Here is a 24,159-nt window from a genome sequence, read left to right as displayed (position 1 = left end):
TTTAGATAGAAAACCCCTTTTTATTATATAATCTAAAAGTTTGGAAGAAATGGTTCCCACGGGTGGCCTCTCAGCCTTCTCCTGTAATACCATTGGCATTTCACCCTACTTTCTATAGCAGAGACAGAACATCCCCCTTTGAAAAATGGGAAAATGTGGGCCTGTTTTGGCTTAAAGACTTTTACAAAGAAAACACCCCTTTGTCTGGATTAATACTATAAGAATTGGTTCAAAACTTGTGACTTGTGAATAATAATAATATCTTTCTTACTTTATAAAAACCAAATAACACAGATATTGCAGAAGTAATGACATTTTACATCTTATAGTATTATAATGTAAAGTTATCATTGTGGAACAAATCAATATGATATTGTTTGTATGTTTCATTTAGGCCTATCTGTGTATTGTTTTACAACTGAATTACATAAAAAGAACCTGTCAACTGACATCAAAATGTCATTTTCTTTGTTGAAACCTTTTATTAAGAAATAATAAATTAAATATTGGATTTTCTGCGAAAGGTGAAGTGCGTGAGGAATTAAATGGGTGGAGGGGGGTTGGAGGAGAGGAGGAAAAAAGAGCTAATTTGTCCTTGGCTAGGGGGTGCAATCTGGACACTTCTGCCAGGGACACAAGATCACCTAGCTATGGCTCTGGGCTGGGGGAGTATCAAATTTTGGCTTCACTCCCCCTACCACACACAATAAGGCAGTATGTGTTCCACGGGTTCTGTGTTGAAGTACTCTGGTGGCCCATTTGCTATGAAAAGTTGGACCACCCTGCTCTAAGGGGAGCCCAGGATGGCCATAGAACATCAGAGTTAATAATACAAAAATGAAAATGTCAAAGAATAAAATTCTGCCATGTGCAGTAGTAACCATTTCTGCTAAAAACCATGGAACTGAGCAGCAGTCCCACAATGCTACTCTTTGGTAGCAACCTTGCAGGTAGGTGTGGAGTTCGTTTAATACAGTGGCAACCCTCTGGGTTGCTCCAGATTGACACCATGTTTAATGGTGTGAAAAGCCGCAGAGAGATCTAGGGGAATCAACAGGATTGAACTCCCTCTGTCTCCTGGTAATACTTATCAGTCAGGATAATCAATGCTGTTTTGGTGTCAAAACCAGATCTGAAGCCAGATTGAAATGGGTCCAGATAGGCTGCTTCTTCCAGGCACACCTGCAGCTTGCTGGCCACTACTCTTGATGATGTTGCCCAAGAAGGGAATGTTTGAGAGTGGGCATCAGTAGACTGGGACCAGGGATTTGTCTGTTCAGGAGGGGTTGTGCCACTAATTTGGTAGTGGAGGGTGTTACTCTGCCTGTAGTGAATCACTTCCTGGACCCATGCTGTCTCTCCCTGCTAGATATTACCAGCTGTGAAAGGGTCAAGGAAGCATCTTCTCTACATTCTCAGGCTACAGTAACTGAGACTAATTCTATAATCTCTGACCAGATGGTGCTCTGTTGGCCTCCAATAGACCTGCAGTAGCTGTGGCACCAAGTCTGGAAGGAGTAGGAGGATTTTTGACCTCAAAATGCTTTGCAATTCTGTCACAGAAGACGGCTGCATAGTTGCTTGTGTCTGAAACTGAGCTGGACTAAACCAGCTGCTTCATGGCATGAAGCAGCTCTTCTGGGCACTTCACCAAGGACTCAGTGGATGCCTTTGCTGCCACCACCCCATGCTAGGTGCAATTATGCACTCTTAACTATGTTTGATCATTTTTGTAGCAAAACCTATGCTACCTACACTCTAACCATTGGTCGGCCTGCTTCACTGTCTGGAGCTCTTCAGGAAGCTAAGGTACCTTCCCAATTCCATGAAATCAGTGGTAGCACTTTTGAATAATTGTTTTTGCTTGGTGTCTCCATCTTGCCATTCTACAGCAAGACTAGGGCCTCAACAGGTGTGTGAGCCATATTGCCAGGAATGTCATCCATGCCATTACCCTGGGCTTATGCCCCTTATTTGAGGGATGAGGCCAGAACGAGAGAGGGAATTGTCCTTTGAGCCAGTGGGGGGGGGGGGAGAAAACTGGAAGCATTTCTGCAAGATGAACCCATGGTACTACTACCTCCCCATTCAAGGAAGTTGTATTATCCTCTTCTGACATGGAACTGCAGTCTTCACTCTCCTTTGGGGCCCACTACAGGTAAAGCAAGGGACGCGGGTGGCACTGTGGTCTAAACCACAGAGGCCTAGGGCTTGCTGATCAGAAGGTTGGCAGTTCAAATCCCCATGATGGGCTGAGCTCTCGCTGCTCAGTCCCTGCTCCTGCCAACCTAGCAGTTCGAAAGCACGTCAAAGTGCAAGTAGATAAATAGGTACCGCTCCAGCGGGAAGGTAAAATGGCGTTTCTGTGCGCTGCTCTGGTTTGCCAGAAGCTGCTTAGTCATGCTGGCCACATGACCTGGAAGCTGTCTGCGGATAAACACCAGCTCCCTCAGCCAATAAAGCGAGATGAGTGCGCAACCCCAGAGTCATCCGCAACTGGACTTAATGGTCAGGGGTCCCTTTACCTTTATCTTTACAGGTAAAGCAATTCCCCTCACCATGGAGTGATCCTTCATGAATACCCCTCCAACCATTGGATCACTCCCAATCCACTCTGTAGCAAATACTAGGTTACTTTGCTTCCTCTTCTCCTGTAGCTGACTTATAACTGATAAAGAAGAAATAACTATTTATGTGTGCTTGAGAATTAGGAGACACTGGAAATGCAGCTACTCTTACGAGAAGAGAAATTCTAAAGTGTAGTTCATGAAGTGACAGATGGTGTTTGGTCAAGTCAAACACCACTAATCAAATACCACAGATACCATAGATGTTCACATTTAAATAAGTAAATCAAGGCTGTACACTTCTCAGAAATGCTCCAGATTTCTATGAAAGGGGACTGATACATTTTGTTAAGAGATGGCTAGTACAGTAGCTTGTTCATTAGGCATAGGAAACACATGAATAGTCTTTAGTGTGGTGTCTGTATGGAAAGGAAGGCAAACCAGATTAGCGGGAGGAGATTTATGTTTGTATATTAAAGAGTTTGACCAAACTGCGGGAGGCAGTGGAAGACAGAAGTGCCTGGCGTGCTCTGGTCCATGGGGTAACAAAGAGTCGGACACGACTAAACGACTAAACAACAACATTAAAGAGTTCAGCTTACTGCATTATATCCTCACAATAATCATGAGATAGTTACTGGTCTAAGGTGGTTGAATGAACTTCATAGGCAGGAATGGATTTGAATGCAGCCTCCCCAGTCCATATTCACTGCACCAAGAGAAATTAACACTGAGAAAAGATGGGTGATTATCATTTTGTTGCTGAATCATGTAGAAGGGAAGGTATAACTGATGTTTCATGCTTGGATTAGATTTAGTCATGAACTGGTTTTGCTGCAGCTCCAAAAGCACAAATCAAATTGCAGAGTCTACAGCCACAAAGAATTAACTGATATTATCAGAATTACATTTAGATTCATAGCAAGCTGAGCTCTAAGCCCGGTGGTGTTAGTCAATGTCTCAATCTCCATTATTTAAAATGAAAATCTTACGTTTCTAACTTACACGGTAGATATAGATAAACGAGCTATGGGCTGCAAAATTGTCTGTTTGCTAAGGATCGAGAGCTAGAGCTCTAGTGCTAATATAAGAAACACATGTGTCCAGCTATAGCGCTGAGAGCTGCTCCTTGGTAAAAGCCATTATATGGTACTGGTATGCTGCTCAGATTTCTGCATTATGGGGCAGATGTAGCTGTGGGTGGGGTGGAGCAAGGAGGTGAGCAATCTTGTAGCACAGAATCTTGAAAGTTTCCTGCCCTAAAAGTCAGGATATGAAAATAAAACATATCTCCACTAAATCCTAAGGGTAGAAAGGCAAGAGACAGAGATGGACTGCCTCATAGGATGGTTGTTTGTTTATTTATTTGTTTTGCTAACTCTGAAACCTAGCTCTTACTGTGCCCTTTTGGCAATAAAATTTAGCATGTGGGAAAGAAACCAGAACAGGAATATATCATAGTTCTCCCACATCCCATCATGCTCACCTTGTGCCTTGGACCCCAGGAGCTTGGGGGAAAGTGATGAGGCTGCCTATAATTATTTGATATTGCACCACAAGATCCTGTGAAAGTAATCTGCATGGTTTGATTTTCTTGCTGTTACTATAAGCCCTTACAAGTGACGCCCTGTTTCATATTGTCAAATATCTTCATATAGTTTCCTACTGGCTATCCACTAAGCAGGAGAAATTTTTGCAGAACCTCGCCAGTCATGGCATGTGCAGCTTCCACATCTCCAACCCTTCAAATATCTGGATAGTGTCGGGCACCAGGCAGTGCTGCCTTCTAGTTGATAGATAAAGGAGACGCAGGACTCTAAGTTGCTCTTCTAAGAAACACGCTTGACTGGGAGGTCACTCCTGATACTGCTCACATGCCTAAGCACGTGAACTATATAGAAAACTGGGCTTAAGAACCAACATTTCTGAATTATTCAAGCCATGAATTTGACAAAGTGTTGGGAGGAAAAGCCAAACCAGTTTGATAGCAGTTTTTGGAAGGAGTTTACAGCACGGCAAAGGCTTGTCCCAGTTAACAGTTGATCATCGGAAACATTCCATTCTTATGACATGTTATTTTTTTGAGAGGATATATGCGTCCAACTATAATAAGATGGAGCCCTTTTCTTTAACATCTGGAGCCCAGTGAATAATGGTATTAATTATAAAGAATAAAGAGTTAATAGCAAATTCTGCACAACAGAGGTTTTAACTTTTTCCATAGAGTTTGTTTATTGTATTTTGGCTTGTAGAAGTGAATACTTGTGGAAAATGTGCATAGTGACATAAGCAGTAAATTAGAATATTACACTGCTCGGATTTTAGGTACTAGAAATCTGCCATCAAACCTTGGCAGTCATTTCAAATCCATGCAGAGTTTAGTTCCTCCTCCCTGATCCCCTTGCTATCTTAGTTCTTTTGCCTCCACTGCTGCATTCCCTCTATCAGTCCAGGTTTTTGTTGCAGATGCTTTGTCCTTGAACAGTTAGAAAGCTTATGGACATTTTTCTTGAGTTATCACCTTTACTATAAAGTTACATCTAGAAACCCAGTGAACTTGATAAAATATATTAAACACTCACCAACTCAATACAAATTGAGCATTTATTAGCTAACATGGATGAACCCTTACCAGAAGGGCTTCATCTGTCTTTGTGGCTGTGTGCATCCAGTAGAAATATATATTTAAAATAAAGGTTTTGTACTGTGTTTAAACATGAATGTATACCTTTATCAGTGGGCAAAGCATACAGTTTCATTATGGCTTGCATTCTGAACCAATGTCCTTAAACATTCCATGACATCAAAGCAGTTCAGCCAACAAAGTCGTAGAGGGATTAGGCTATCAATGCCTAGTAGTGATAATGGCTGTATTATATCCCATATCATAGTCAATATGCTTATGAATACCAGTTGCGGGAAATCACACATGGGAGGGTGCTAGCGTGCATTTTGCTGATGGCCTTTCTTTAGGCATGTGGTTGGTTACTGTGAGAACAGAATGCTGGACTGGATAGGCTTCCTGGTTTGATAATAATAGTTTATTATTTGTACCATGCCCATCTGGCTGGGTTTCCCCAGCTACTCTGGGCTGCTTCCAACAAAGTATTAAAATACAATAGTCTTGTAAACATTAAAAGCTTCCCTAAACAGGGCTGCCTTCAGATGTCTTCTAAAAGCAGATCTCTTCTTACATTGTGTCCAGTGTTTAGCTGCATACATATACTAGTCAAGACTAACATACAGTGGTACCACAGGTTAAGTACTTAATTCGTTCCGGAGGTCCGTTCTTAACCTGAAACTGTTTTTAACCTGAAGCACCACTTTAGCTAATGGGGCCTCCTGCTGCCGCCGCGCCCCCAGAGCACAATTTCTGTTCTCATCCTGAAGCAAAGTTCTTAACCTGAAGCACTATTTCTGGGTTAGCGGAGTCTATAACCTGAAGTGTATGTAACCTGAAGCGTATGTAACCTGAGGTACCACTGTATGTAGTAATTTCACAGTAATGAATGCAATGCCTCTGGATGGCAATTGCTGGAGAACAGCAGGAAATAACTATTATCCTTGTGGTCCTGCTTGGTCTGGTCCAGCAGGGTTTGGTCTGGTCCAGCAGGGGTGCTCTTATACTGTTTTGTCTGTCCCAAATCTCTCTGGTTGTGAAAGAAGAAAAACTCTCTATCCACATAGTTCACATGATAACCTGGTTTAATAATGGACAGTGACTTGAGACAGAAGAGTTGTCATGTCCCTGATTCAGTTTCCAGATTAAGACCACATCCGTACATTTCTGTTTCCCCTACACAAAGTTGATTTGTGTAAAGCAGGCATGTCCAAAGTCTGTTTCAGGGGCCTAATCCGGTCTGCAGGTCGGTTTAATCCTGTGGCAGTAAAATCCTCCCAAAATAAAAAAGCTCAAAAATTCCCATTCTTAAAAAAAGCTCAACAACTTTGGGGTAAAATCGTAAAAAAGGTCAACCACTTTGGTCACCTGTCATGCATGCTCACTTCAAATCTGGCCCTCTTTGAAAAAAGTTTGGGCACCCCTGGTAAAGTATGCAAGGGTGATAGTGGTTTATTGTCTGAAGGAGGACATAATCCTTAAAGATCCAGGCTAAAGTAAGAAATATGCACCAGGAGTCAATCTACATGATAAAAGAGAGAAGAAGCAAAAAACAGCACAGCAGCTAAATTTTAGAGGGACCTCCCTGGGGGATTTCTTTGCCATAAGCTGATTCCCTCTTGCATTTTGGCACAAATTGTAACGTTTTATCACGTGTTAAGCTTTGTCTTTATCCTTCCATAATTTCCTGTGTCTTCTAGTTTATAGCAACCTGTGGTAAGACATACATACACATATGCTGATTACTACCACTTGTAAGCGAGTCTGCCAAAACCACAGGCTTCCCTCCTTTTCTCACATCGTGTATTTGAAGATGTACAAAATAGTCCAAAAACATGTCAACCTGTGGTTTTCAGGAGGACTTTCCAGTGTACCACTATTATCCCCATCGCAGTACACATAAATTATCAGCTGAAAATATTTGCCACTGAAAGTTATTTGATTCTACAGAACAGAAAACTTCAGTGTGGCCAGAAGAGAAAATACGTTCTCTTGTGTCCTCCTTAGACACTATCTCCTAACATAAACCTTAAATAGTGGCAAAAAGATTTAATGAGTTTCAACTGCTACAGCCAGCCAATTAGTAAGAATAGATTACTCTAGGAGAGCTGCTTTTCCGCATTAGGAATCTTCAGACATAAGGGAAGTACACTTCCATTTATGTTTAACTAGGCACCTTTTGTTTGGCTTATTTCCTTCACCGACTTAGCAAGGCTACCTTCCTCCTTCTAAGACATTTTGGCTCTAGATATGTATTTCCCCGTCACATCACATAAGAACTTCACTGCTGGTAAAGCCATACATATTTTTTTGGGGGGTGGGGAGTGACACAGTAATATAGTTTTACCAGCCTGCATGTCTTGGCAGTTCTACAAAGTACCGTATTTTTCGCTCTATAACACGCACCCAACCATAACACGCACATAGTTTTTAGAGGAGGAAAATCCGTAGGCATGCCACCCGTAGGCATTCCCTCCATAACACGCACAGACATTTCCCCTTACTTTCTAGGAGGAAAAAAGTGAGTGTTATGGTGCAAAAAACACGGTAGGTGCCAAAGGATATCTGTGGCAAAATGCTCATGCATATGCTCACAGGATGTGTATGTTACAACATGCATTGGTTTTAACTGTTATGGCTTCACTCAGAAGAACCTGGGAATTTTAGTGAAGTATTGATAATTATTTGTTATGAAATACAAACTTTCCTATCCCCCTTTCAGTACCACAGTTCCCAGAATTCTCTGTAAAGAGATGATAACTGCTTTAACTTAGTAGTGTAGATTTGCCATCAGTGCTACTGCCTGGAAAATGAGAAAGCTGTGACATTTCTTCTGTGATTTATGTCAAGTGCCCTTCATATGTATGTGGTTGCTAGCCACATCTATAGCATTCATTCAAGTTCTCTTGGGATGCAGGTTTTAGAGGGAAGAAACACTTACACACTGTCTTATTGCTGTAAGATCAAATATTCTGTATTTTGTCTTATTAAGTATACGTATAAGGTGAAGAAGAGTATTTTGCATTTTTGTGGCGAATCTTTGGGCTGTATCCGATGTTAGTCCTACTCAGAGTAGACCCATGAAAATTGATGACTTACTTAGGCACATTAATTTTAATGGGTCTACTCTGAGTAGGACATTGGATACACCCATTTGTATTCAATGTAAAAAAAACCTTGGGAAGTGACTTGCAGTATCCCAAGTGTCTGTGTGCTATGAAATGACGAAACCTTGCTTGCTTTGAGAATACCGTTATTCAGTTTATTTCTAAAGCACTATTATTCTCTTGATTAGATTCTAACAATTTTTAAAATATCAAGTAAGTTCTTGTTCAACTGGCAGCTTAATTCCAGCAACTTCAGCATGTTGCTAATGGAAGTTTGGCAGAAATATTTAAACACAAGCAGGCATTGATTTATTCCCAACTTTGTTATATCTAAGCTTGTTATTCTACTGTCCATTTATATGCATGCTTAACTGGGAGCACATGGAATATTTCACATGCTTTTAGTACATGTGTAGCCAACTTCAGAACTGAAAACAAAATAGTTTAAATAGTTTGGGATGCTTCACACATAATGAAAAGCTTAGATTAGCCAGGTTTGTAATGCACTAGGTCACTAGCAGCTGTTTTCAAGGCGTGTACATTTCTTAATTTCTGAAATATATATGTCTGTATGTCAAAGTAATGCATGAAATACACCCAGTTAAATTTTTCACTGCAGGCTGCATAAAGTGCTGCACCAGTCCCAGCTCCCTCTGCCTGTTTCCAATCTAGTGTTCTAACTAAAACATGGGTGCTTAATTTGAACCCCAGGGGCACACCTGCCATTTCTAACTTCACACCCCCAACATACTGCATTTATGGAGCAAGTTGAGTCTTTCAACCTTTTGTGCACTGATGTCTTACTATGTTAATGCTGTGATGTTGTATGCATTACAGGAAATTGCCTGTTTTGTTGCAGTGGAATATGCTTGCTGTATTGCATTGGAAAGATGTCATTTAGAGTGTGGGTGTAGAATTGGGTGGACTGCCCAGAAGATATATTGAGCTAAAAGGCTTTTTGTAGCCCACTGATGCTTGGGTCTGGGGGTCTGTCTCAGGAAAGCAGAGTAGCTAAGTCTGGTGTGAGAAGTGGTACTGTGGTATTGGATTCAAATCCTGGTTTCTTCAGGGTTTCTTTATTTTTAAACAGATAACAAGTGATGAGAAACACCACTGTCAGTGAAAGGAGAGAATAAAAGGTTAGATGAACAAACAGTCTGGCTTGGTATAGGGCAGCTTCCTAATCTGGGTGGGAAGTGCATGAATGTATCAGATACCGAGATAAATTGCAGTTGTGAATCAGGATGTATTTGAGATTAGACAGCATTGAGTTGCTGATCCAGGCAGAACAGAAGGAGCAGCAGAGTAGGACTTAGAGCTCATCCAAACTTCCTCTTGGCCCCCATTTCCCCCCAGGAAAACTCTATCTTTACCACTGAATTGGAACAAATGTCAGTTGGGTTTTCAGTGGGTTGATGTTTGCACCAATTCAGTGCTAAAGAGTGAGTTTTCCTGGGGAAAGGGGGGGGGGGCAAACAGAGAACCACTTGGACCCATGCCTAGAAAGCATGGGACAAGTGGGAAACTGCTTAGACCCAGGAGCATAGTGTGGGGAATGCTGGGGGGCCTGGCCCCAGGAGCAGGTTTTTGAAAGGGTGTGAAGGAGCACATCAAGGCGCTTCCATGGCAAGCTCCCTCACTTTCCAAGCTGCACCTGGGCCGAGCCTTCAAGGTTGGGGCAATGGCAGTGCCTCCTTCACTTTGTGGCCGTCAAAGGGACGCCCCTGCATACCCTGACGCCCCTTTCCCCCATCCTGGGCTGACCAAGAGGAGGTGGCCCCCATTGAGGAGAGGTGAGAGGCTCTGGCAGCCTCCTTCTCTAGCTTTGAGCCTTTCTCCCTCCACTCACCTCACTCATCACCAACTCAAACAACCGCAGCTCGGTCAATGGTGAGAGCTTGGATGGGTGCAGCCACCCTCCATGCCCACCCCCTTAGCACTGTGCCCCAGGCACTGAGAACCCACACCACGTGGTTCCTTGGGCCCATGCTTCCTAGGCACTGAGCAAGCAGAAGTGTGGATGAGCCCAGAGTATGACTGAAATAGATGAAGGGAAGGTGAATTGGAATAGAGCAGAGCAGATGCAATGGTGTAAGCAGAAACAAGTTGCTTTGTTGTCTTGTTCCAAAAACTGTGACAGGGAGTACTTGTAGGATATATGTAGTATGAAACACACAGGATTGAATGAAACACTTTTAAAGTATTGTGAAAAGAGAAGATACTTCACAGTGTTTGCTATATCCACATTTCAGGTACAGGGTTATGGCTGATTCTGTTTAAAATTTGTTGCAACCCCTTAACCTCCTTAGCAAAACAGTATTCAGCCTAAAAAACTTACTGCTTTCCTGTGTTCTAACTAATTAAATTTTCATTTTGCAGAATGTTAATAGTTTTACTTGACCTTTCTTTTTTTAGCTTTTGAATCGCAAAGACAAGGCCACCTTTGAGAAGCTAGACTACTTAACGTCTAAGGAAGATAATTATAAGAGGATGCGGGAATATATCAGATGTTTAAAGATGGTCCCCTGTATTCCTTATCTAGGTAAGTCTAGTTGTTATCTATCAAATATAGTCTTCAATTAGATGCCTTTTCTGTTTCTGACTAACAAGTAAGCCCAGGCATGTCAGATCCAAACCACAGGTTAAACCAGTGTGGTTCAGTTAACCAGTGTTGTGAAGAAGTTTTACAAGTGGTTATGTGGCCATTACTTCTGCTATGCGATGAGGGAAAAGTCACTGTGGTCTGAGCTGTAGGGAATGTGAAAGAGGCACTACAGAATGGGCCCATTATCCTAGCACAGAGGTTCTCTCATGATGTTGCTACATTGGTGCCTTGAAAACTAATCCAAGGCCACTGGCTGATGGAAAATTCCTGCTTGGCCTAAATATGGTGAGTTTTATGCTCATCTGTCAAGTTTTCTTCAGAATAAAAATGTTTGGGGTGCAACTGTCTCTGATTGTTCTTGATTCCACAGAAGAATAGAGGGGACTTAAATGGTAAACATATTCTTATGTAAAGGGACTGGAATTAGGCAAAATATATTCTTCCTTTGTGATCAGTTTCTTAGAAATTTATATCTTAATTCACTTCTCAGAGTTATTATCTTTTAGTAGTATCCTCAGATTAAGGTAGTTCTACAGCAAGGGTTGGTTATCTGTGGGCCTAATCCTGCCCACCAAAGCCTGTCAGAGTGCTCTATAAACAGGAAGCGCATTCGGAACTGCTCCAATATTTCCATCATCAGTCTCTGGAAACAGCACATCAGAGTTCTCCTTCCTTTTTCTTGGGCCCATCTATTCTCATTGGCACCAGAATAGAAGAGATGCTGGCATTGTCAAATTGGGCTGGGCTCCTTTCAGTTGTGATATATTGACCCTGAAATACCTTCCTCGGGGAGGCTTGTTTGGTGCCAAGCTTCATATGCTTTTAGTTGTTTTGTAACTAACCAGGTATTTTATTTAAGCCTTCTGCTTTTTAAATTTTCTGTTTTAATTACTGCTGCTTTGCTGTTCTTACTATGTTTTTCTACTGATTTATCATTTTCTTTTGTTTTAAATTGTTTGGAAGCTACTTTGAGAGCTCTTCAGACAAAAGCAGGAAAAAAAATACATACTAATACAGCATCCAAATTATAGAATTACCTGGAAACAAACCTTATGAATGTCTTAATGTTGCGGAAGAATATATTTATTCAGGAGTGTTAGACTCCTGCATAGGATGCCACTATGATTACCAATGAATGCCACAATAAAAAAGAAAAATACTGGCAGGGTGGGAGGTAGATACTGGTACATTGGATCAAAAGTAGTAACGGTTGTTGCGGATATTTCCTTGCAAAGCTCTACCTCACTTAAGTGTTTAAAGAAGCTCAGTCTAAAATCAACATAGACTCCCATGTTTGCATAGACCTCATCAAATACTACTATTTGAATGTAGGGAAAAGATCTGTCAGGGAAGAGTTCCTGACAAGATCCTTTGCTTTTGCTGTTCTGTGCATGCTTTGGATTCATCCCCATTATATATATTATATACATATATAGATATGTTTCTGTGTTTACTTTATGACTTCTCTCTCTGCATTTTTAAAAACCCCAAATACTTTGATAATCCTCACTTTTGTAATGGTGAGTTAAGGGTGATTTTTTGTTAGGAGGGCATTGCTTTCATCAGTTGCAAGTGTTCTGTGCAATTTGTCACGTTGCAAGGGATTGTTGGAGTGCAGTGACAAGTGTGGATCAAATATGTGAGCAGGAAGATGCTCCCCCCCCCTTTCACTCTTCCTTTTATCTCAGAAAATAGTTGACTGTACAGGGGCAGGAGATTGCTAGGAAGCATGTGCCCATACTGCTTATTAGTCAGTTTTGCATATTTCTTTTCAGAGTCTCCTTCTCCACTGATGATACCAAGGGACTATTATGCTTAATTTGTAACCTCAAAGTTTTTAAATTTCATATGAGTCAGTCTTCATGGTAAAGGGATATGTTAAGCGTCAAAAGGAATTATGAGCAAAGTCTATAAAGAATGGCGGTTATCCTATACTATCCACTCCTTTATAAGGACATTGGAAGGGTAGTGGGAAAGAGGGCTGTGCTCCTTGACAAGAAGCATTTCTCTTTCCACTGTTACTTGATTCAGAAGACCTGCCAATGCCCTGTTCCTTTAACCATATTCTGCTGTGCTTTTCCTACCCCTATATCTTGGCTATATGTAATGCTACATATCATATTTCCAGTTTACGTTTGCGTTCTTGCTTAAGTACCCAGTTACCCTTTTGCTTATAATTCCTAGTCTCCATGGTTTTTCCTGCTGTGGTTTTTCCTTTTTTGCTTTGTTAGTATTACATGCTAGTTTCTGATTTAAAAAAAATAATATCCAGGATCTAGTGATCTCATTCTTATCCTTATGGGTATTTGCCATAGTACCAATAAAGCAAATAGTGCATTTTGTTTTGTTTCTCTGCTTCAGTGAACTCAATTAGCTGTCATAACCTCAAGAAATAAGGATGTGTGTGGTATGCAGAAAACTTAGCATATTTCACAACCCTTAAAATGTGGTTTTTAATGCTGTGTAACAACCTTGCTTTTTGCATCGTCTCATTCAACATTTGAAAACACACATCTTATAAAGGCCTGCCAAGAGAGTGAAGTGCAACTGGGTAGTTGCTGCAGCTGGGGTGGCATGCAATGGAAAAATAACAGGGCTGGAATTAATGAAGTAGTATTAACATCAAAGGAACTGTGCATATTTCTAGGGTATTCTCTGCCTGTAATTTTTATAGCTGGAAGGAGAAAGGAAGGGAGGGGAAACACTAGATTCATATTCAGGGTTATGAGGTTCATTTTTAGTTGAACGCAGCACAATTTTGTGGTTTGAGGAAACAGCAGCTTTTGAGAACTTTCTTATAAAGATTCCAGAACCTTTTCCAAGACCCATAAGTTTTCATTCTTTTGGCCAGCCACCTCAATTATATATTGCCAGTGGATACTATCTTGCTTGCCCTTATCATAGGTCATTTCTAGGTTATTATACTGTATACAGTTAAGATAGATGAGAGATGAATGTAAGAGTTGGCTCATACTTACCATCAGAATACATGGATAACCTTGACTTCATACATATGTACAGCATATGAATTTTAGATATTGGGATTATAAAATGTGGCAAAAGGTAATTCTGCCAGTCAAAATTCCTGTTTGGTTAATATTTTGTTGCTGCCCCCTCATATGCAAGAGTTTTGCATATTTTCCTTCTGTTGTTACTAAGGAAGGTAGTGGGCTTTTGTAATTGATTTCATTGCAAGCCATACTAAATTCAAATTTAAAAACTGGCTTTTTTAACTTTTAGAAAGCATATGTATATGCATATAAATATATATTGCATACATTACCCATATGTTCAAGTCCACTTTTTATTCTAAAAACAGGAATCTTTTGACTGAGCAAAAAATAAAATTTTGGCAGTGTTTTCCTGCAAATATAGAAAGCTTCCAAGGGGTTCGCCCAGATTCAAATTTAAAAGGCTCTTCTTTCATATTGGCATATGTTACTTGTAGATATACATTGCTCTATCTGCCTGAATGAAGGAGACAGAGCTTCTTTTGTTTCTGTTGTTTGGGATCTTCTGAATGTAAAAGGTGATATGTTATTGTACACTGCTGTATCTTTGGCAAAGCCTCTTAACCCATATCCTTCCCAGGCAACAGTGATGTGAAATAATTGTAGTTATTCATAATTGTGCTTCTGATCACACACTTCAGGATACCTCATATTTCTTTTTGAGGGAAGGAGTGCGGGAGTGTTTGGCAAAGCTTTTGGGGTGTCCCTCAGCATCCTTTTTTTTCTTGGGAAGAATTCTTGGGCTTACCAAGCTTTTCCCATAAAACCTGCCCATTCTAATTATTCCACGTTTGTGCATTACATCACATCATTACTGATTCTTCTTTTGGCAGGGCAGAACCCCTTCAGCATGAACCTCTGCTACTCTTACCTGATCTGCTCCTCATGGTGAATGACCCCATAACTTTCCGTGTCTGTGACTGGCACCGGCTACGCATGAGCCGTAAAGGCCTTGTTTATGGTACATTTGTAGTCTGCACAGATGCGGACCAAGCCTTTGGGCTTGGCGGGTGTGGCAGGCCTTGAACCTGATGAGTAGTACGGCGGGGTCTAGTTGTAGGCCAATGGGGGGGCAGTATATCATCCCAATGCCCCGTCGAAAACCTCCGGAAACTCTTTGCAGATGGTGTCCACGTCCACGTGGGAGCTGGTGTGGTTCACCCCAGTGATGGCTAGCCCCAGTGGCCCAAACCACGCCAACCCCAGTAAGCTAATGTAGGGCCCCTTGACCACAATCAAGTCTAATTGCCGCTTCCACCCTCGATATTGTACATTGAAGGTTCCCACCCCTGTTGTGGGGAGGGGACCTTGTGTTTTTGGAAGTCCTGGAGGGTTAATGGGGCTCGCCTAAGGTTGGGGCCGCCACTGGGACACAATTTCCTTAATGTCCGTGCCAAGATTATGGACAGGGTTGAGCCTGTATCAAGCTCCATGAGGCATGGGACTCCCTCTATGTGTACCTCAATGTAATTTTTTTCTGCATTAGAATGAGGCAACTGGTATACCTGACAGTCTGTGATCTCCGTTGAGTTGCCTTGGTGTGTTGAACTATAGGGCCTGGGACTCTTGGGTCAGCCATCTGATGCAAGGCGTCGGGCAGGGCGGGCGCAGCACACCCAGGCAATGTGTCCCACTTTTCTGCATTGTCGGCATTCTGTGTTGTGGAAATGGCAAGTCCTCCGCTCTTGGCTGTCCTCACAGCTTGCACAGTTCCCCTCTTCTGGGCAAGGCTGTCGTGGTGGGCGTGCAGTTTGTGTGCACTGCTGCACTCGGTGCATGTCCTCCCGGTTGGATTCTGAGTTGTTGGTGGACCCTTGGTTGGGACGACGCATTTGACTGGAATCCTTGCACTGACCTCTCAACGGCTTCAGTTGCTAGAGCCTCCTGTAGGCCGACCTGGAACTTCAGGTCCTTCTTAGCATAGAGGCGCCACTGCAGCTTCTAATCCCTCAGGGTGCTCACGAGGCGGTCGCGGAGCATGTTCTCCAGCTCTGTGAAGTTGCAGAGCCAGGCAGCCTGGTGGAGGGAGGTCACATACCTGGTTATGGTTTCTCCAGGGGCCTGCCACTTTGTGTAGAAGGCCTTGCGACATGCTCCCACCAAGGGCTGTGGCAAGAAGTGCCCCTTCAGCCGTTCCATTATCATGTTGTAGGGAACGGTAGCGATATTTGTGGGAGTGAGGAGGGCTCAGGCAATCTCAAATGTTTCTTCTCTACAGACGCTGAAGAAGGTCGCCATCTTCTTGGCTGCATCAGTGACGTCCTTTGCCTCCAGGAGGAACTGGAAGCAGGTGGCATATCAATCCCAGTCTCCTGAGGCTGGGCCGAACGGCATGAAGCTGTTGTCTGTTGCCATTCTGGGTCCTTGGGTCCCAGAGCTGTAGCCTGGATGCGCGGTGCGATTGTGTGTGCAGTGCACGGCAGACAGCTCAGCAGGATCTCACCTTCGTCGCTGGTGAAATATACTTGGAGTCCTGCAGTGATTTCATGCTCTTTATTGCAGCTTGTAAAACAGCGATTGAATTTCCCCGCAAACCTCAGGCTTTTATATACATTATTTACACAATGAGTCCTGTCTGATTGGCAGATTCTGCTTCCCTCCTGGAGCCTGACAGGTCTGCTCCTGCAGGCTAATCAGTTGTTGTATTCTACGATCCTACCAGCCTAATAGGCTGATTAACTTCCTCCTGGAGCCTGATTGGTCTTTTCCTGCAAGCCAATCAGTTGTTGCATTCTAGGATCCTACCTGCCTATTGTTCTAGTATCCAAGCTTAATACATAAAAATCTGTAATGTCGTACTGATATCTGCAACACACCTGGTCCCCATCCTTTTCACCAATAATATAATGGAGCTGCAACCACCTCTCGCAGACAGCTTCTTCTTTTATTTTATTTTACAGCGTCTCACATCCATCTTTGCATATATGCCACTTCAAGTTCTTTCCAGCATTCTCTGTTGTTTGTTTGGTGCATCCACATCATAAACCCTACTGTTACTTCTAGGTCATCTACCCACCACATAGGTGATTGTCCCTTTAGTCTTTTAAAATTGTAGGGGCTCGACACTAGCACTGCTTTATTCCACCGACCCGAGTTGTCTCTTGCCAGAAGCCCTGCGTATGTACATTTCAACTTTGCGACCTTTCCTTCTAACGTTTATTGTCTGTCATATCCAATTATTAGCTTCCCTGTCTTTTAATTGCTCTTTTAATTGCTCATTGCATGTTGTGCTGTTCTTAAGCTGTTCATGTTTCTTTGTGTCATGGTTCAGCTTACACATTTGTAATCAATTAAATGAAGACAACCCCTTACAACCCAAATATTTTCTCATTAAAAGAAGTTGCACTTGGAGCAGAGGTGAAAAACTGGACTTTGGCTAATATAAGGGAAGGGGCAAGTCAAGATTATATGGTTTTAAAGGGGGGGGGGACAAAAAGAAAGGGGATTTCAGAAAGCTGCCTGTTGGCTCAAGCCTCTTTCCACAAGACAGGATTCAGTAGCAGTTGCTCTGATTCTTTCAGCAGCTGGGGCAGATTTTTCTTTGCCTTGAGTAGTAGATAACAAGCATATAACAAGGGACTCAGAGATGTTAGGAGGAGGCGAACTTGATTCAAACCGCAGAAGGACAATATGCCCCAAACTAATGGACAATTAGAGCTTGTTGTCCAACACCCTCCAATAAAATGCAGTGGTAAAATATTCCATTAAATACACGTGCCCTACAAGGTATTGCCTCTAATTGTGATGTTCCCAGAATGCTTTGTTGCCTATAGTTTCACATGTGCCTATGGGTTTAATCTTCAGAAGAATTTTAGTGCTTCTGCTGTGTTCAAACTGATTATATAATACTATACAATTAATTCTCTGCTATGCACATATATTGTGCCTATACCTGTAGTATGTTTTGCAGTGTATATTCTATGTATGGATAAAAACTGGTGTAGATGAGTCTGAATCCCTTTGTGTTTGCATATTTTTGTTTGGGTGTGCTTATTCCCACAAGCACTGCAGATATTGGGGAGATGAAAAAGATCATGAGCAGCATGAAGAACACTAGAAAGAATTGGTATTTGTAGGTATCTTGTTTTGTTTTGGCACTTCTACCAAAATAATGCCAAGGTATGTCTGTTCTCCCTTTCACATCTTCTTCTGCTCATCCTTGTGCTATATTCAGTTACTGATGGACACACACAAACTTAACTCTAGCACTTTCAATATAACTTTATACTGTAAATTTCGCTGTGAACCTTGGATGAAGGGAGTTATATAAATTTAATTAATTAATTAATAACTTTATCTTGTTCTTGACTGCTGTAATGCTCCCCAGGTTCCTACAAGGCCTATGTCCCTTGGAAGTCATCAGGTCAGTTCCTTAGCTACTTCATTGAGCCCAGACTTCCCTTAAAATCCCATCTCTTGCCACCTACTGACTTGAAGAGAGCAGCAGGATTCTCCCTTTATAATCTTACTCAAGTACATTTACACAAAACTAGACACGTGGGATAAGCTATATTATCCGTAGAATCCATCCAGACCAGAATATAGACAGTTAAAAACATGAACACACATTTAAGGAGCATAACACCCTGAACAAATACTCTTTTTATATAGAGATTTTTTAGGATTTTAATTTCCTGACCCAACAGCTATTCTCAGTCTTTTACATATGCTGTATTGCTCTCATCTCATTCTTCCTCACAGAGTGTTTGTTGTGGGGGAGGAAGGGAAAGGAGATTGTTAGCCGCTTTGAGACTCCTGAAGGGGAGTGAAAGGCGGGATATCAAATCCAAACTCTTCTTCTTCTTCTTCTCCTCACCATTCTAATATTCACTAACATTTCCAACAGACACACTATCTGTCACTCACTCTTGACTCCATCCAACATTTTGTTCCACTTTTCTACTGTCAATCATTATTTCATGCACTCTTCTGCCATAATGATGTTGCTGTTTGTTGTACCCTTTTAGAATCTTGAAATACTTTCTGGTTTGTTTTCTTTCTGTGTTTCGGATCTTACCAAGTTTTGTCATTTTAGTTGATTAATGTATCCAGTATTCACTATTAACTTTCTACAGATTCTACCAAAATGTTTGCTTCTTTGCAGGCTTTCTTGCTTCTGCTCTTTAAGTCTCTCTACTGCTATCAGTTGTTTGATATTTTCTACTCGTTGTTCAGATCAATTGACTCCCGTGTGCCATTCTCTTCATTAGCTTTCTGTTTATTCACTTGTTTTTCACCCTTTCAAATTTCTCCATGGCCATCTTCATCTATATCAGTAACATTTTCTGTTTCTAAATGCTACTCCTCAGAATACACAGAGATACCAGTGCTAAACCTATTATTACCATCCCTCTTTTTTACCTTTGTCCCTTCTGCTTTGCAACTCCCAGTTGTTGTTTGTATACTGCGCTTCATCCAAAGCATAAAAATACAAAATGCGAACACAAAATACATAACAAAAACAAAACAAAAAGCAACCAATAGCCTTCCTCCCACAAACACATTATTATTATTATTATTATTATTATTTATTACAATTACGGGAACGTCAGATCATCTGCCATTCAACTCTTGTTCTCTGTTTGTTATATTCAGATCCTTCAAGAAACCACATTTGATCAGCCTGTTTCTAAGGTGTTTCGTAAATAAATAATGATAGTATAAGAATGAAATCTAGGTACATCAAAATAGCATTTGCTGCTTTTATTACACATTTGCATCATTACAAGGATAATCAGATAATATATTAAAATCCCTACTTTGATTTATATACAAGACATGCTACATCACACTCCAAACTTTTGACACACATTGTATGTTAGGAAAGAAATAATGAGGTAATAGGAGTTTTTAAATGTATGATTTTCACTGTTCCTATAACGCAGCCTTATTCAACTGGTGCCCTTCAGATGTTCTGAGTCTAGCTCTCAGCTCCAGCTAGCATGGCCAATGGTTAGGAGTGATGGGAATTGTGGTCCAAAACATCTGGAAGGCACCAGGTTTGGGAAGGATGTTATAATGCAACATGTGATAAAATAATCTATTCTGGAAACTTACCTCAGCAGAATACTTGAATTCAAGTTTCTGCCATGGACTTTTTTTATAAATATAATTGCATAATCACCTTTCAGTATGTATACTTGGCAATAATAGTGAAATATGGCAAATACAGTTTTAAGTTTCACATATTCTCTCTCAAAGGTCACAATCTCATGTCCAAGGGCATTTAAATAAGTTCTATATCTATATCCATCATTTGCCTGCAAAATTGGATAGTTCTTTTTGTTGTTGCAATGACTACAGAGCAGGTAATGACTCTAATGGTACAAAATAACTTGAAACCAATAAGCTATCATTTAGGTGCAAAGGTATTAGTGTTGGTTACAAAAGTATACAGTGAACAAGTAACATCTAAGATGCTTCTAAAATGACCAGATGTTTAACCGAAAAATGCTGAAACTGTTTTGTTTATGAGAAATATAGCTGTGTGGTCAGTTATGGATAATGCCTAGTGCATTAATAGTGAATATAACAACCTGGACTGTTTGTCAGATCTGTTTGTCATGTACAAAATGATTCAGGACTGTTTGTCCTGTACAAAATGATTCATTGTTAAATTCTAAGAGTGCTTTGAGACCCAAGAAAAATAGGGGATTCTATTTGTGCTGGGCACAGTGTGGACACTTCAAAGCAGACACTACGCTCTCTCAATATCTAAAGAAGTTTAAATTAGGAACAATCTAATATACCTGTACTGGCTACATAGTTTCAAAGGATATTATTTCCTGTGTCAAATGAACTTATTATTTTTAAAAGTCTTGCTGTACAGTTTTTAATATGTCCAGTATTTGAGAATATATAAAACATACAAAAATATTCAGATGATGTGGCAGTATTTTTAGCATCTCAGCTTATCTACAGTCCGTTTTACCTGATAACTCTTTAAAAAAAAAACCTCTTAAGAAAAAAGGAAAAAATCATTTTGTGGTGACATTCTTAAAATCTTGTTATTTTGGTTCTGGAACGATTCTTGGAAAATACAATATACAAGTCCTCTGATTAATAGCGGTCCATGTACAATATATTACATTCTTTGCTGGTGCAAAGATGTGTTCTGGATAGCACACGCAACTGTTATATAAAAGGCTTGTGAAGTTCCTTTCAGTGGAATGTGTTGGGATTAGGTCTGATCATCATGATAACCTTCTTCAGTGAGTATGAGCCTCCACGGAACTCAGCCCAATAGACACCATCTTGGTATCGACTTCGGTAGTGTCCTCCTCTGTACCAAACACCATTGAGATTCGAGTGTGCACATGCATTGTACCACCATCCCCCTTTCTGGTAATGAGCACAGTTACCTGTAATAGAAATGAAAATATCACTCTATGAACAAATGGATGAGTTAAACTTTGTGCTTTTCCATTTGCAAGGTTCTTGATGCTTCTGTCTCTCGCCAGAACAAAACCTCAGGACATGCAGAGAATTTGGCAGAGGAGGCAAGATTGGTGGCAACTACAAATATGGTTCACGACAAAGTCAAGTCAAAAACTGGGGCTCCTTGGTGTGTGGCTTGTATTCTCTGGTTGGGCTTTTCTGCACTTGACAGTTTCAAGTGCATCAGCTCCACCATTTGCTTGTTGGTATGTTGCAACCTGATTGGCTACTGGAACTACTTAGCAAGCTTCTAGGAAGCCTAAATTAGGAGTGGACAGAAGGTAGATCTTGATCTGCTGGTAGATCTCTGGGTAATTGACAAAGCTTTCTTACTCCTAGTTGTTTAACAATAGAGAAGTGAAATGACTCCCCCACCCTAGTTATGCTGCTAAAATGAAGAAAGCTTGGGACAACCAAGGTTTGGGATTCTTGTGTGGAAGGACTGTGATTGCCATCCAGTTTCAATGACGCAGAACAAATTCCTGGGCTCACAGTTCTTTAATTCTAAGTGTATGTCTTTTCTCACTAGGGTTTGCTTGGTGGGCCCGAGGGTTTCCAATAAAAACAAAATAGATCCTTCAAGCCTGAAGTCTGCCCATCTCTGACTTGAGCATCTTAGGCATTATAATATCTGGATAGGTCTCCAGGCTGTTACCTCTCCTGCCATGCCTGCTCTACCCACAGTTCCTTTTGGCTGTTTTGTCTCACCCACTTTCCTGCCTATTTTGCTACTTCTAGAAATATAGAAGCATGTCAGATGGACTGCTTGCAGAATGCCTGGGAACTCCAGACAAGGATTTGGTTAAGAACTTATATCTGTAGTTGTACATTTGGTATGTTCCTGACATCCAGAATAATATATTTTTTCAATTTATTTAATATATAAAAATAAAATGTTTTCATATACATTTTTATGTGCCTTCACATAGAGTTCATAGCTCATTTTAATTTTTCGTACCTGTGTATACATCATGGTCTCTGTCCAGTGTAGTGAATTGCTTCCCATTGTGCCATGTGAAAGAGTCTCCAGCATTGCCATTGTATCGGCCCAGTCGCAACTTGTAGTATTCACTTTCTGGCTCAAGTCGGAAACTGGCATATTCAGCAAACACTTTCCGGCCTGACCAGTCTTCCATGGTTATTAACAATTTGTAGTTGCCTTGATTTGTCAGCCAATAAATATTTTCTAAGCCCAACCAGTACTCTCCATCAATATTACCGAATCCTTGCTGTAGAAGAAAGAAAATAAAAAAGAAAATATGAATTAGCACTTGGCATTGATCTTTTGTAACACTCATACAGTGTACTTAGCTTCAGTGAGATCGTGATGTTTCTGGGCTGACAATCTGAAAATCACCATCTGGCTCTGAACTGTGGGTCATTTTCCAAACTAAGTGGCTCGCTGGCTTCCTGTGGATGCGTGCCTACCTCTTTGAATTCATGCCCTGCTGCTTCTTTCTATGTCAGTTAAAAAATAGTCAAGGAAGATTCCTCCCTCTTTTGGTCCTTGAAAATCTAAGCACACTTCACACTTCATCTTTATATCATGGGAGTCTTATTTTCGATGGCCTATTCCCAGGTTGCCTGGTGATGTGTATATCTTGGAACCCAATGTGTAGGGCCAATACTGTTGTTCTTTTCCTCCCAAACATTGTCCTGCCAAGAAAGGGGGATAAAGTTTGGGAGGCAAGGAACCATGTCATTTGCACCAAAGACAGGGCTCCAAGATGCTCACTCACACACTGACATTGATTATTCTCTACTGGAGTGACATCAGAAAAAGTCTCAGGGAACCAACCATTAGAATAAGGTGTGAATTGCGCCTCTGAGCTTATCCTTATATTAAACTATGTGTTTGAGCCCTCAAGGGTCTTGGGCCTCAAACCAAGCTCTGCAATGGATGGCTTGCCCTTGCACTTTTTCTGGAAAGCTATTATCAGGCACAAAGGACCTTTTTGCTGCTCCCTGCAGTCCAGCTCAAATAGAATTATAGGATTGGAACTTCTTATTTTTTCCTTTTCCATATAAATTAGCCTTTCCATAAATACTTGGTGCACATGCAAAAAGTAGTAAGCAGCTTACTACTACAGATCTTTCATGGTCTTGATTGTGTGCCTTTAAGTTATGCTACCAGACTCCTTCACCTTCATTTCAACTCCATTATTCACTTTGATTTTAATCAACCCATCTGCAGTCCCTATCTGCAGATCTCCTCTTTTGACTTAAATACTGCCAGTACTTCAAATTGTGTGCTTTCTTGTTTCCTTGTACATTCTAATCCTTTTTAAAAACCAAACCTTTCTTTCTCATGGTTGTCCCCGCCATATTATTTATTGATAACACTTCAGATACCAAATTCCTAGGAGAATATTGTCGAAGTCCAGCCGAAACTAAATGATTAAGAGGCCCAGGGAGAAATGGTCCGTGTTTTGCTGCCTTTGACAGCGACATTTTAAATAGTTCAGGTACTCCTCCTTCTGTCATGGATGTAATCAAGTGCCCTAACTACTTCAGGTAAATTATTGTTGGAAAGACTGAAACATGAATTCAAATAATGTTTCTTAGAATAAAAACTCACAGTTGTTTGTCCTAACCTTGTAAGTCTCCCAGTTCCTGAAAAAGTTGACAGATCCATCCAAACGTCTCTGAATGACTGTCCAGCCACCAGGATCTTGCCGTTGATCACACCAGACCTGCATCAATCGGTTTGTATTTTCAGGTTTCACAAGATATATGGAACTGGTGTCATGACCATCCTCTAAAGCTTGCAGGCAGTCTCTCCAAGGACCTTGTTGACAAAAGAAACAAGTCC

At 41.0% G+C, this 24,159-nt stretch overlaps 2 protein-coding genes across 17 annotated transcripts in view; one reads left to right on the top strand and one right to left on the bottom strand.

Moving 5' to 3' along the window:
• RALGPS1 (Ral GEF with PH domain and SH3 binding motif 1) overlaps nucleotides 1-24,159 on the top strand; it is a 218,139-nt gene that overhangs the window by 81,174 nt on the left and 112,806 nt on the right. For all 15 annotated transcript variants that reach the window (XM_083423745.1, XM_083423737.1, XM_083423746.1 and 12 more), the window contains exon 9: nucleotides 10,710-10,836. In XM_083423745.1, coding sequence (XP_083279871.1) covers nucleotides 10,710-10,836 — 127 coding nt within the window. The remainder of the gene's footprint in view (nucleotides 1-10,709; nucleotides 10,837-24,159) is intronic.
• The window catches only part of ANGPTL2 (angiopoietin like 2), a 29,284-nt gene continuing 24,723 nt past the window's right edge, over nucleotides 19,599-24,159 (bottom strand). The window contains exons 3-6 of one of the 2 annotated variants that reach the window (XR_014507233.1): nucleotides 23,942-24,135; nucleotides 22,306-22,576; nucleotides 20,495-21,271; nucleotides 19,599-20,451 (exon numbers count right to left, since the gene is read on the bottom strand). Coding sequence is in view for 1 of the 2 variants with exons in the window: in XM_083423811.1 (XP_083279937.1) it covers nucleotides 21,072-21,271; nucleotides 22,306-22,576; nucleotides 23,942-24,135 (665 nt within the window). In the remaining variant the exon portion in view is untranslated. Of the gene's footprint in view, nucleotides 21,272-22,305; nucleotides 22,577-23,941; nucleotides 24,136-24,159 lie in introns of both variants that reach the window. The other variant, XM_083423811.1, reaches the window with a different exon arrangement.

This window comes from Podarcis tiliguerta, assembly GCF_965153285.1.
Source record: "Podarcis tiliguerta genome assembly, chromosome: Z".
Lineage (NCBI taxonomy): Eukaryota > Metazoa > Chordata > Lepidosauria > Squamata > Lacertidae > Podarcis > Podarcis tiliguerta.
This window is presented reverse-complemented; position numbering and strand designations above follow the sequence as displayed.